The sequence below is a fragment of the Bubalus kerabau genome, chromosome X, assembly GCF_029407905.1.
Source record: "Bubalus kerabau isolate K-KA32 ecotype Philippines breed swamp buffalo chromosome X, PCC_UOA_SB_1v2, whole genome shotgun sequence".
In the NCBI taxonomy this organism is placed as follows: Eukaryota; Metazoa; Chordata; class Mammalia; order Artiodactyla; family Bovidae; genus Bubalus; species Bubalus kerabau.
In genome coordinates, this window is record NC_073647.1 from 93,302,109 (window position 1) to 93,316,584 (window position 14,476).

The window sequence follows — 14,476 nt, forward strand, 5'->3', positions numbered from 1 at the left end:
AGGAGACACGGGTTTGATCCCTGGGTTGCGAAGATCCCCTGGAGGAGGGCATGGCAACCCACTCCAGTAGTCTTACCTGAAGAATCCCATGGACAGAGGGCTACTGTCCATAGGGTCACAAAGAGTCAGACATGACTGAACAACTAACACTTCACTTCTTCAAAGCCTTAAAAGCAGGGGCAGAAACTTGATTAGGCCTATTGCTCAAAGAAGCTCCCTTGAAAAGGAGCAGCAATGGCAGTCAGAGCAGCATGAGGCACAGGCCAACTTGAGAAGCCTTTTACAGAACACATTCTCCACTGGAATGGGCCTACCTGTGGAATTGAGACCCCTGGGTCCCCAATTCAATGTTGAGTTCACACTAGCTGACCACAGGTAAAGTCCCAAAGTGCCAGGATATGGCACATATGGCTATGCGAGCAACTCCACCCTCCTATAGCCCTGCCTGCAAGGAGTAAGATCTGCGCCAACCTCCAGCCTAGAAGAGGCCCACCACTCTCCATCCCACTGCCTGAAACTTCTGCCTGGAAGCTGTCTTGAGACTCTTTTCTTAAAAATTCATTCATCCAGAATCAATTGATGCCCAATAGGAATGCAAAGATCACTTCAAGGGAAAGTAAATTAAACCTTTATTCACGTTCAGGCAGAGGGATAATTAGGAAAGTGCTGGGGGGAAATTTTGCCTGTGTGACAGTTTTGCCTGGGGCCAGGCCAGGGCCAGAATACCCTGAAACACATATATGAGCACATGCACATACACACAGCCAGGGAATACACACCCACACAGAGATACCTCCTATGATCTCTGATAAACCCTCTTCCCTTTGTAAACTCTGCCATGGCAGTTCTGGATAGTTCTTTTCTCCTTCTACTTTTTTCTTTAACAGTTTTATTGAGATAGAGTTCAGAATTCAAACTATTAAAGTAGACAATTCAATGGCTTTTAGTATATTCTCAGAATGGTGTGTCCATCACTACAGTCCATTTTAGATCATTTTCTTTATCCTGAAAGAAGCCCATACCCATTAATTCCCTATTCCCACTCCCCGCACAGTCCCTTGTTGTTCAGTCACCAAGTTGCATCTGACTCTTCACAACCCCATGGACGACAGCATGCCATGCTTCCCTGTCCTTCACCATCTCCTGGAGTTTGCCCAAGTTCACGTCTATTGAATTGGTGATGCCATCCAACCACCTCATCCTCTGTCACCCTTGTCTCCTGCCTTCAATCTTTCCCAGCATTCTGTATACAAGTTCCTTATAACATATATGATTTACAAACATATTTTCTCATTCCGTGGGTTGTCTCTTCAGTTTCCTGATGGTGTTCTTTGAAATGAAAGTTTTTCACTCTCAATAAAGTTCAATTTATTTTTTTTTCTTTTGTGTCTTGTCCCTTTGGTGTCACATATAAGAAACCACTGCCTAATCCAAGGTCATGAAGATTTACACCTATACTTTCTTCTAAGATTTTTACAGTTTTAGCTCTTTGATCCATTTTGGGTTAATTTCTGTATATGGCGTGAGGTTAAGGGTCCAACTTCATTTGTCTTTGCATGAGGATTCTCATTCCTTCTTATTTCCAAGGGAAGCACTTTAACTGAGAACTGGGTCTAGGCAAAAAAAAAAAAAATCATGACTCATAATAATTACAAAAGTCATCGGTTAGGTCTCTACTAGGTACTCACATATGCTCAGTCATGTCCGACTCTTTGTGACCCCATGGACTATACAGTCTATGGAATTCTCCAGGCCAGAATACTGGAATGGGTAGCCTTTCCATTCTTCAAGGGATCTTCCCAACCCAGGGATCTAACTCAGGTCTCCCACATTGCAGGGTAGCCTTTCCCTTCTTCAAGGGATCTTCCCAACCCAGGGATCTAACTCAGGTCTCCCACATTGCAGGAAGATTCTTTACCAGCTGAGCCACAAGGGAAGCCTGCTCACATATGCTACCTCTTATTTTTATAGCAACTCTTCAAGGTAGAGAGAGATGAACTTGTTCCACTTTGCACAACTGGCAACAGGCAGAGTCAGGATTTGTATAAGGTCTGTCTGTCTCCAAAGCCTAGACTCAAAGTGTTGCACCAAGCTGCAGAAATAAGCATTGTAATAGTGCTTGAGAGATGCTGGTTGAATGATTCGTTAGGCCCAGTTGTTGACAAAAGCTGATGTTGCATAGAAAGTGATCCCAGGGTAGGCTAAAGAAACCAGGACTAGGAGCAACTTAGCAGAAAAATGAGCAGTAACTTCAGCATTAAATACTGATGCACCAAAAGCTTCTGGCTTGATACAGGGGTGCCATTCCACTCTTCCATGACTGAGTAAAATGTTTAGCTTGGAATCTTTTTCTTCTAGTCCCACACAGAGTGAGGTTAAAGATCTACAGTAGTCTGTTGGGCCTGGAAATCCATGAAGATTACCTGATAAGCGGTTTTGAGCAGAGTCCTGGCACCACATGAGGGCCCTGGAGCTGGGATTAGATATAAAGCACCCACGGGCAGAGGCTGGCAGGGCCAAGGGAGAGATCTGACCAAGACTGTAAAGGAAAACACTGTAATAAAGGGCCTGAGAATGCATGGACACCTGAGAATTGGTTAGTAAAGAAAAGCTCAAAGCAAAGTATAAGAAATGTCTAATGATTTCTTGTCTATTTTCTAATAATAATAATAGCAGCTTCTTATGTGCTAGGTACTGTGCTAAGTACTTTACATGTGCGAACTCATTTAATCCTCATGGAAACCTCATAATAGAGATACTGTCTTTATCTCTATTTTACATATGAGAAAACTGAGGAAAAGAGAGGTTAGGTATCTTGCCCATGGTCACACAGAGAGTAAGTGGCAAAGGTGCAGTCTGAATTTAGGCCACCTGGCTCCAGAGTCTGTGCACTTACGCTGCTGCTGCTGCTGCTGCGTCGCTTCAGTCGTGTCCGACTCTGTGCGACCCCATAGACGGCAGCCCACCAGGCTCCACCGTCCCTGGGATTCTCCAGGCGAGAACACTGGAGTGGGTCGCCATTTCCTTCTCCAATGCATGAAAGTGAAAAGTGAAAGTGAAATCGCGCAGTCGTGTCTGACTCTTAGCGACCCCATGGACTGCAGCCCACCAGGCTCCTCCATCGATGGGATTTTCCAGGCAAGAGTACTGGAGTGGGGTGCCAGCACTTATGCTACTAGGCAAGTGGAATGTAAACAAGGGAGGTGGGAGAAAAAAGCATGGTTGCCTCCTTCTAAAAAGTTATATTATGATTTCAGAAATTTCCTACTATCCTCATAGTGGTGTCTGGAGTGCTCTGAAAATTTTTAAAAGGTTTACCAATAAAAAGTGGTACCACAATTAGGACTGTGGTTTTACCTCATTGGAAAAGGGCAAGAAAGAGAGATCAACTAGTCCAAAAGTTTCCAAGGTCACCTAGTATGGGCACACATATTCTGAGAGGACAAACACTAATTAAGGTTTGTAAAAGAACTTACTGTGTATAAGACAATGTTCTGAGAACTTCCATGAACTTTTGAATTTCATCACCACAATAATCCTTTGAAGTAGGTACTATTATTATTCTCTATTTTACAGATAAGAAGATAAAACACAACTTTTTTCAAGGTTACACAAATTATAAATGGCAAAGTAGATTTAAACCTAGGAAGTCCATCCCTCCATCTGGGAGACCTAACAGCTATGCTCAACTGATCTTGCCAAAGCCCATAAGGGAGGCTGCTACAAAAGGAGCCAGACTATAACATCATCCTGTTGTCCTCAATCCCTTTCTTGTTTGCCAACTTGTTTTAAGCCTACTATTAAAAGTTCCTTGTGTTAATTTCAGCAGGTTAGCAATTTTCATAAGCATCAATATATCTTGTCCCCAACCCATCCCAATAGCACTGTTACACAGTTATACTACTCTTTTCTATTGGTTTATCATACAGAAAAAGCAATGCCCTATAATTTTCCAGAAGAAAAAGTGCATCTCAAGTGTCTACATTATCTTCCTGACCCTGCCTCTATAATAGAGTAGAAAGACAACAGGCTTTAGGGTAGACAGATCTGGTTTCAAATCCTGCTTTCTATACTTCCCGGCTGAGAGGTCACTTTGCCTCAGTCCACTCCTCTATGAAATAAGGATAATTGCAGCAGATACTTCAGCTCCCAACTCTACCTTCTTCCTCCTCTAGTGTCACACACATACTGAGTTCCTACACTGTTCCAGTCACTTGGAGGCAGGGGACAGAGGAGAAGGAATAAGACAGGAAAACAAATTTAGGGTGTGATAAGAAGTCCAGTGTCGCTGAAGCATAGAGGAGGTAAGGAGGACTGAGACCAGAGCAAGAGTCTTGAATGCCTCAGACAAAGGGGTTAAACTATATTTGAGAGGTAATGGAGCCTTTGACGGAGAAGGCAATGGCACCCCACTCCAGTACTCTTGCCTGGAAAATCCCGTGGACAGAGGAGCCTGGTAGGCTGCAGTCCATGGGGTCACTAGGAGTTGGACACGACTGAGCAACTTCCCTTTCACTTTCCACTTTCATACATTGGAGAAGGAAATGGCAACCCACTCCAGTGTTCTTGCCTGGAGAATCCCAGGGACAGAGGAGCCTGGTGGGCTGCCGTCTATGGGGTCGCACAGAGTCGGACACGACTGATGTGACTTAGCAGCAGCAGTAGCAGCAGGAGCCTTCGAGGGTCTTCATTCAAGGGATGACACACATTGAACATTTACTGAGTGCTTATTCCAGGTTAGGCATGATTCTTTACTAAATCCTCACAACAGGCTTGTGAGTAGGTATACTATTTTTCATGTTTTGCAGATGTGAAAACAAAGACTCAGAAAGATGGACTCACTTGCTCAAGATCTCACATAACTTATAAATGACGGGCCTGGGACTAAATCTATACAGCTGGATCCCAGAGTCACACGAAGTTCTGTTATTTTGAGGTAACTCAATCAAGCAGGGTTGTACACAGTGGTGGTGGTGGTTAAGTAGCTAAGTGGTGTCCAACTCTTGCGACCCCATGGACTGTAGACTGCCAGCCTCCTCTGTCCATGGAGATTCTCTAAGCAAGAATACTAGAGTGGGTTGTACACAGTAGACTGGAGAAAAGAGCAGAATACAGGGACTGCTTAGGAGGCCATTACAGTCATCCAGACTCTTAAGAGTTCCTTGGACAGCAGGAGATCAATGCAGTCAATCTGAAAGGAAATAAATCCTGGATATTCATTGGAAGGACTGATGATGAAGCTGAAGCTCCAATACTTTGGCCACCTGATGCAAAAAGCTGACTCATTGGAAAAGACCCTGAATCTGGGAAAGATTGAAGGCACGAGGAGAAGGGGACGACAGAGGATGAGATGGTTGGATGGCATCACCAACTCGATGGACATGAGTTTGAGCAGGCTCGGGGAGATGGTGAAGGGCAGGAAAGCCCGGTGTGTGTGGTCCATGGGGTTGCAAAGAGTCAGACACGACAGAGTGACTGAACAACAACAGTCATCCAAGAGAGGAGGCCAGCGAAATGGAGGCAGTAGCACAGACCCTGAGAATACAGTGTTCTGCTAAGTCACTTCAGTCGTGTCCAACTCTGTGCGACCCCATAGATGGCAGCCTACCAGGCTCCCCCGTCCCTAGGATTCTCCAGGCAAGAACACTGGAGTGGGTTGCCATTTCCTTCTCCAATGCATGAAAGTGAAAAGTGAAAGTGAAGTCGCTCAGTCGTGTCTGACTCTTTGCGACCCCATGGACTGCAGCCTACCAGGCTCCTCCATCCATGGGATTTTCCAGGCAAGAGTACTGGAGTGGGGTGCCATTGCCTTCTCCGATACAGTGTTCTAGAACCAGGCAAATGAATTAATGTGGGAGGTAGGGGGTTTTAGTCTAGCCCAGAAATGTCAGGGGCAGGAGAAGGTTTGTCCCCCCCAGGTTCTTAAAAATAAGGAAAATTGTCAATGGTTTAAAACAGGGCAGTTTAACATCTGGATTTCGGTCTTCTCTTAATGAACCAGAGGTTTGGCAGCACTAGGCTGGCACTCCCATGGGGCACCAGTGGGCTGGGATCCAGCAGAAGCTTCTCTCTTGAGATAGAGAAGCATGCCCCAAGGCCCTCTGGGACCTGCTTCTCCCTCTTACCTGGGTGGCCAACAGAAAGCCTGAAGCCCCTAAGCTCTGAATTCTGTTAGGCTGCAAACCCAGAGACTGGGAAGAATAAAGATTGTGGAGGAGGAGTTAGTTTGGGACAGGAGAGAAACATTGTCTCTGTAACTAAGGAAAACTCATGGCCAAGAGGAGATAAAGCAGCTACAGGAAGGCGGGGCAGGGAGTGGGCCTTGAGATGACAGCTGGCATGACAAGAATGGACGAAGGTCAAGGGGTCATCAAGGGGTCCAGGTTTTTTAAAGAAGCAATTGAAGGCATTTATTGATGGAGAGGGGGAAAAGTGGGGAAAGAAAGAGAGAAAAAGGCAGGAGTGGGGATGGCTATGTCTAAAATCCAAAGGCTCTAGCAAAAACTAAGAGGCCATCCTGCAGATGTGCTGGGAACCTGTGGGAGGAGGGAGGCTGTACTCAGAACAGAGAATTAAAGAGTGAGATATCTTGATAAAAATGTATCCATGAATGATGAAAGGGTAAATTAGAGGAGTTCAGAAGGATAGGAAACAGAGAAGCCAGTGCACTGCCATGGGTCATTTCGCAGAGTGCCTGAGCTTCCTTTGCAAAAGGCAAATGGAGGGGTATCCCCAGGGAACAGATAGGTTGGTAACTGCCCCTCTAGCCCTGTGGCACTGCAGCCAGGGTTTGAGGTTTCCAGATTTAGGCACAGAGGGGCAGTGGCTGCCCAGAATCAAGACACACATGGGCTGGATAAGGGGGAAGAGAAGTAAAAGCTGCTATGGCTACCTCTTCTCTTTGGAGTCCTGCACTTCTTTAAATCTCACCATTCCCTTGATAAAGTGGTCGGTTTGAGTAGGCCAAGGAAAGACACAGTTGGAGAGAGGGTGTTAATTTAGATGAAGATATCTTTCTTAGTAGCACAGCCCTACTGCACTTTCCATTGAGGTAAGAGTTTTCCATCCTGGCTGGTATTCAGAATTCTATACTTCAAAAGGAGAAAGCAAGGTAGAGAGAGAAGGGAAACGATCTCTCCCAAATGATCAGCATGGAAGGGGTCATGAAGGCAGTTAATGTCATAGCACTGTCACAATCTTCTTTTGTATATTTTTGGACCCAGCCTGTATGTTTCTAGAGACCAAATGAGGGCCTATTTGGGGCTCTTACCAACATTTAGTCAAGACAGATGTCCAGTAAAAAATTACAATGAAATTTCCAAACCATAGTTGTACCAGCAGCAGAGCAGGCCCCACATAACCATAAGTAGTTCCTAGGGATGAGATTATTTCTGCTGCTCCAGGGATCAGAATGCTTTACATATATTAATAACTACTGCTGCTTTCCCTTCCAATTAATGCCTGATTCTGTAGGACAGCTGCTCTGCAAAACATCAGCATTTAGATGATAAACTTCAGATTATTTATTGGGTTTATTTTTGAAATGTCTTACATTATAACCCCATTTCACTTTTCATATGCTTTCTTTCCTTCTAAATAAAATCTTGGGTTTGAGTTAATTGAGTTCTAGTAGAGGTAATATGTGGAGAAGGAGCCCCCACCAGTTTTTTTCCACTGGAAAAATGTTAGATAGGGATGTCGGACTTCCAGAATGGCTCTATGGGAAGCTGGTGTGACTCCCCAGTGAAACAACCATTTCACTGGTGAAAATTATTTTTAAAAACAACCATTTAAGGTCTCTGGAGATTTGCCCTCAGGGCATACTGCAAGTAGAGAAACATTTATTCAAGAAAATTTACTAAATCTTGGTAAGAACAGTGAGAGTCTGTGACATTTGAATCATGATGTGCTCTAATTCCTTGCCCCACCCCCACCAGCTCCATGTCACAGAAGCACTGCTCTCAGCAAATGTGGCCAAGAAAACAGGGCTCCCATTCCTCTCAGCTTCCAATCTAGGGGCTAAAGTTTCACCTCAAGAGCATCTCTTGTTTCCCCTAGCCAGTATTGCAGAAGCTCTCCTCTGGGTGGTCAAGAGGACTGGACTGCCCTCTCCCACCCAGCTTTAATTCAAAGGGTAGAAGAAGCTCTACCTCAGACTCAGCAGGCCAAGAATATTGGGCCCTCAGGCACCCCACCTCAGTTCACTCATAGGAAGATGGAGAAACCTAGGAGAGGCAAGCTAAGACCAGAGGCTACCATCTTCTCCCCAGCACCATTCATAAAGTAGGGAGTAATTCTTCAGGGGAGGAGGGCACACTCTGCACTCCCAACCTCAGTGAAGTGGTTCAGAGTTTCTACCCAGGGTTGCCAACAGACCATAAAGACAGAGCTCCACAGCACAGTTCTACCTTAATGGGACTGTTTAGAACAGAGTATGGAGTTTATGGAGATTTCAGTGGCAAAAAGTTAAGAGGGGGCTGGTAGTTTGATGAAACTAGTATTAATAATAGCAAGAAAAATGGCAGGCCAGCCAAAAGGTTACCAGGAGAAAAGACAGCCAAGAAGACCTCTCTCATGGGATTATTCTCATCCTCATGGATTTGGAAGGCTGTACACATGCATTTCATGGGAAATAGATGGGCAAACAGTGGAAACAGTGTCAGACTTTATTTTTTGGGGCTCCAAAATCACTGCAGATGGTGACTGCAGCCATGAAATTAAAAGACGCTTACTCCTTGGAAGGAAAGTTATGACCAACCTAGATAGCATATTCAAAAGCAGAGACATTACTTTGCCAACAAAGGTTAGTCTAGTCAAGGCTATGGTTTTTCCTGTGGTCATGTATGGATGTGAGAGTTGGACTGTGAAGAAAGCTGAGCACAGAAAAATTGATGCTTTTGAACCGTGGTGTTGGAGAAGACTCTTGAGAGTCCCTTGGACTGCAAGGAGATCCACCCAGTCCATTCTGAAGGAGATCAGCCCTGGGAGTTCTTTGGAAGGAATGATGCTAAAGCTGAAACTCCAGTACTTTGGCCACCCCATGCGAAGAGTTGACTCATTGGAAAAGACCCTGATGCTGGGAGGGATTGGGGGCAGGAGGAGAAGGGGACAACAGAGGATGAGATGGGTGGATGGCATCACTGACTCGATGGACGTGAGTCTGAGTGAGCTCCGGGAGTTGGTAATGGACAGGGAGGCCTGGCGTGCTGCGATTCATGGGGTCACAAAGAGTCGGACACAACTGAGCGACTGAACTGAACTGAACTGACACATGCACTAGGTTGCAGCTGCTTCAGAAGCAATCAGAGAAGGACATTGAACAAACTTGAAAACACCCCCCAAGCCACACACATATAAAGCAGCAAAGGGCACAAGTCTCACTGGCTCAATGCACTCATGCACAATCTCTGACCAGACACTGCTTGAGCAAGAAGTCAGACTTAAAATTAAATCATAACCATCCCTAGTGGTCTGGAAGACTGTGCCCTCTCAGTCCTCCAGAGAGTAATGGAGAAAGTAATTCTAAGCTACTAGGAAGCTGAATGCGGGGCATAATTGTAAACTCCTTGAACTGTCAAAGCAGTCTCCAAGCCATATATACACAATCAACTATAAAGATAGATCAACAGAGATTTTGCCATTTTAAGAACTATGAAAAGAATAAGGAAGAGGGTGAGGGGAAGTTGGAGGAGGAAAATTAAAAAATGAATAGAACCTAAGAGAAATGTAGGATACCATTAAGTGCACCAACATAGATATAACAGGAGTACCAGGAGGAAAGGTGACAGAGAAAGGAACAGACAAAATATTCAAGGACATATTGGCTGAAAACAATCCAAAGTTGATGAAAAATATTTATATACACATTCAAGAAGCTTAATGAACTCCAAGTGGGATAAAGACAAATAGATCCTTACCCAAACACATCACAGTTGTTGATACGTTGAAAGGCAAAGAGAACATCTTGAACACAGAAAGAGAAAAAAAACTTACCACACACAAGGAAACTCCAGTAAGGGTAACATCTAACTTTTCATCAGAAACAATGTCAGACAGAAGGAGGTGAGATGCCACATTCAAAGTGCTGAAAAACCTTTAAAAATTTAAATCCAACATAACCATCTTTCCAAAAATGAAGGCAAAAAAAAAAAAAAAAAAAGACATCAGATATTAACTCAAATCCACAGGAAGAAATGAAGAAAAGCAACAATGGTAATTTTAAAAGTTAGCACTTTTAAAACTCTATACATATATTTGTGTTCTCCTTAGGCTTCCCTTGTAGCTCATTTGGTAAAGAATCTGCCTGCAGTGCAGGAGACCCAGGTTTGATCCCTGGGTTGGGAAGATCCCCAAAGAAATGGCAACCGACTCCAGTATCCTTGCTTGGAAAATGTCATGGACAGAGGAGCCTGGTGGGCTGCAGTTCATGGGGTCGCAAAGAGTTAGGCATGACTGAGTGACTAACACTTACTTACTTACTTTCTTCTATGAGCTTCTTTAAAAGATATAAGGTTATATAAAGCAATAATTGTAACCATATATGGTGGGATTTGTAACATATACACACATAACATGCACAACAATAATAGCACAAAAATGGGAGGGGAAGTCATATAAAAAGAATTTTCTGTATCTACTGAAATTAACTTAGTACTAAGAAAATATAGTTTAAAAATCATGAAATTAAAATGCTACACTAAGAAATATTTACTGCAAAAGAAGGCTGTAAAAGAGGAACAGGGGAACAAAAAGCAAAAACGGCTTAAGGAACCTCTTAGAAACAAAACTAAACTGACAGCAACCAGAAGGAAGGAAATAATAAAGACTGGAGAGGAGACACATGAAGTAGAGGAAAGAAAAGCAATAAGAGAAAAATCAACACATTCAGAAGCTGGTTACTTGAAAAAAATCAACAAAATTGACAAATCTTTAGTTAGATTGATGGAGAGAAAATTAGAAAAGACAACTACTGCTGCTCTAATAGAAATAAAAAGGAAAAATAAGAGAATACTATGAATAATTGTATGATAACAAATTAAATAACCTAAATGAAATGAACAAATTCTAGAAAAAAAAGTTTTAGGACATCCCTGGTGGCTCAGTAGTCCACCTGCCAATGCAGGAGACACGGGTATGATCCCTGGTCCAGGAAGATCCCACATGCCATGGAGCAACTAAGCCCATGCACTATAACTACTGAAATCTGCATGCCCTATAGCCTGTGCTCCACAACAAGAGAAACCACCACAATAAGAAGCCCGCACAACTAGAGAGTAACACCCATTCTGGGCAAGTAGAGAAAAGCTTGTGCAGCAGTGAAGACCCAGCACAGCCATCCCCGCCCCCACCCCACTCCCCTGCCGCCAAAAAAAAAAAAAAGTTTTAAAGCTGACCTAAGAAGAAATAGAAAATCTGAAAAGACTTATAACAAGAGATTGAATTAATAATTTAAAAACTTCCTACAAAAAAGTACAAGCCCAAATAGCTTCATTGATGAATTCTACAAAACATTTAAAGAAAAATCAAGACCTTTACAAATTCTTCCAAAAAACAGAGGAGAAAAAAACACTTTCAAACTCATTTGTGAGGCCATCATTATCTCAATATCAAAGTCAGATAAAAGCATCATAAGAAAAGAAAACTACAAAAGCCCTTTGAATATAGATTCAAAAGTCAACAAAATATTAGCAGACCCAATTCATTAACATATAAAAAGAATGATATGCCATGAACATGTGGGATTTACCCAAGAATTTAAAGTTGCTTTAGCATCTGAAAATTAATTGAAATCATTAAAGGAGAAAAGCAACATGACTATTTCAATAGATTCAGAAGAAGCATTTGACAAAATCTAACAACCTATTGTGACTTTGAAAAATCACTCAATATGAGCTGGAGGAACCAACCATTCTGACGTCAGGCTATACTACAAAGCTACAGTCATTAAAACAGTATAGTATTGACACAAAAACAGAAATACAGACCAATGGAACAAGATAGAAAGCCAAGAGATAAATCCATGCACCTATCGGCACCTTATCATTGACAAAGGAAGCAAGAATATACATTGGAGAAAAGATAGCCTCTTCAATAAGTGATGCTGGGAAAACTCGATAGCTACATGCAAAAGAAGGAAACTAGAACACTTTCTAACACCACACACAAAAATAAACTCAAAATGGATTAAAGATTTAAATGTAAGGCCAGAAATTACTAAGTTCTGAGAGGAAAACAGGTGGTATACTCTTTGACATACATCACAGCAAGATCCTCTTTGATGCACTTCCTAGAGTAGTAGAAATAAAAACAAAAGTAAATAAATGGGACTTAATTAAATTTAAAAACTTTTGCACAGCAAAGGAAATAATCAACAAGATTAAAAGACAACCCTTAGAATGGGAGAAAATAATTGCAAATGAAACAACTGACAAAGGATTAATTTCTAAAATATACAAGCAGCTCATGCAACTCAATACCAGAAAACAAACAACCCAATCAAAAAACGGGCAGAGGATCTAAACAGACATTTCTCCAAAGAAGACATACAGATGGTCAACAAACACATGAAAAGATGCTCAACGTCACTCATTATTAGAGAAATACAAATCAAAACTACAATAAGGTATCACCTCATTGTCAGAATGATCATCATTAACAAAATCTACAAACAATAAATGCCAGAGAGGGTGTAGAGAATAGGGAACCCCCTTGCACTGTCGGTAGGAATATAAACTGATACAGCCACTATGAAGAACAGTATGGAGCTTCCTTAAAAAACTAGGAATACAACTACCATATGACCCAAGAATCCTACTACTATATACCCTGAGAAAACCATAATTGAAAGAGACACATGTACCCCAATGTTCATTGCAGCACTATTCACAAAAGCTAGGACATGGAAGCAACCTAGATGTCAATTGATAGATGAATGAATACAGAAATTTTGGTACACATATACAATGGAATATTACTCAGCTATAAAAAGAATGCATTTGAGTCAGTCCTAATTCTGTGGATGAACCTAGAGACTATTATACAAAGTGAAGTAAGTCAGAAAGAGAAAGACAAATATTGTATATTAATGCATACATATGGAATCTAGAAAGATGGTACTGAGGAACCTATTTGCAGGGCAGCAGCAGAGACAGACATAGAGAACAGACTTGTGGACACAGTGGGAGGGGGGAGGAAAGAGTGGGGCAAATTGAGAGAATAGCATGGAAACACATACACTACCATACGTAAAATAGCAAGTAGCATCTGCTGTGTGACAAAGGGAGCTCAACCCAGTGTTCTGTGACAACCTAGAGGGGTGGGATCAGGTGAGAGATAGGAGGGGTTTTAGGAGGGAGGGGACAAATGTATACCTGTGGCTGATTCATGTTGATGTGTGGCAGAGGCCAACACAATATTGCAGGGTCACTGTCCTCTAATAACTGTGTTTTGTTCTATACTTCTACATACTTTTATAATTATAAACTTTGATTATTAGTTATTCAAGAACAGTTATATTTTATGAGTATTGTTCAATTGTCATCACCAATAGAATGATACTCAGATGTGTTCTTTCTATATAACTTTACAAGTAATTTAAAAATGCAAAAAAAAAAATCACTCAATACACTAGGAATAGAAGGAAATTTCCTAAACCAAATAAGGGGTTTCTATAAAAAATACCACAAGTAACATCATAACTAATGTTTCATCAAAAGTGAAAGCTTTTCCCCTAATATGAGGAAAGATGTTTGCTCTTACCACTTCTATCTATTCAACATTGTAAGGGGGGTGGTTCTAGTCAGGAGAAAGAAAGAAAAAAAAGGAAGGAAGGAAGGAAGGGAGAGAGGGAAGAAGGAAGGAAGGAGGGAAGGAAGGGAGAGAGAGTAGGAGGGAAGGAAAGAATAAAAGAAATGAAAGAAACAAAGGGAGGGAGGAAAGAAAAAAGGAAAGAAACAAAAGGCATTCAGATTGGAAAGGAAAAAGTGAAACTATCTCTATTTGCAGATGATGTGATTTCATATGTAGCAAATCCTAAAGAAACCACTAAAAAGCTATTAGAATTATTTCATTCAAGAAGGTTGTAGGATACAAGATCAAAATACACTTATCTTCTTTCTTCAGATGACCAGTATCACACCAGGGACCACCACCTTAAATTTCTAGGCATAGAGAGAGACATATTGCATTGATATTTCCATATCAGCACATATAGAAATAACTCATTATCTTTTAACCCTACCTGGAGAGCATTATACTGTAAGCAAGCTGTTGTTGTTCAGTTGTAAGTCTTGTCCAATTCTGCAAACCCATGGACTGCAGCATGCCAGGCTCCTCTGTCCTCTGCTGTCTCCTGGAATTTGCTCAAATTTATGTCCATTGAGTCAACTGTCTCATCCTCTGCTGCCTCCCTCTCCTTTTGCCTTCCATCTCTCCCAGGATCAGAGTCTTTTTCAATGAGGTGGCTCTTCACATCAAG

At 42.1% G+C, this 14,476-nt stretch overlaps 1 protein-coding gene across 1 annotated transcript in view; it reads right to left on the reverse strand.

Moving 5' to 3' along the window:
* Nucleotides 1-1,377: 1,377 nt before the first annotated feature.
* LOC129640098 (uncharacterized) overlaps nt 1,378-14,476 on the reverse strand; it is a 107,598-nt gene continuing 94,499 nt past the window's right edge. The window contains exon 4 of the mRNA XM_055565336.1: nt 1,378-1,613. Within this exon, the coding sequence (XP_055421311.1) occupies nt 1,577-1,613 (37 nt within the window). The 3' untranslated portion in view covers nt 1,378-1,576. The remainder of the gene's footprint in view (nt 1,614-14,476) is intronic.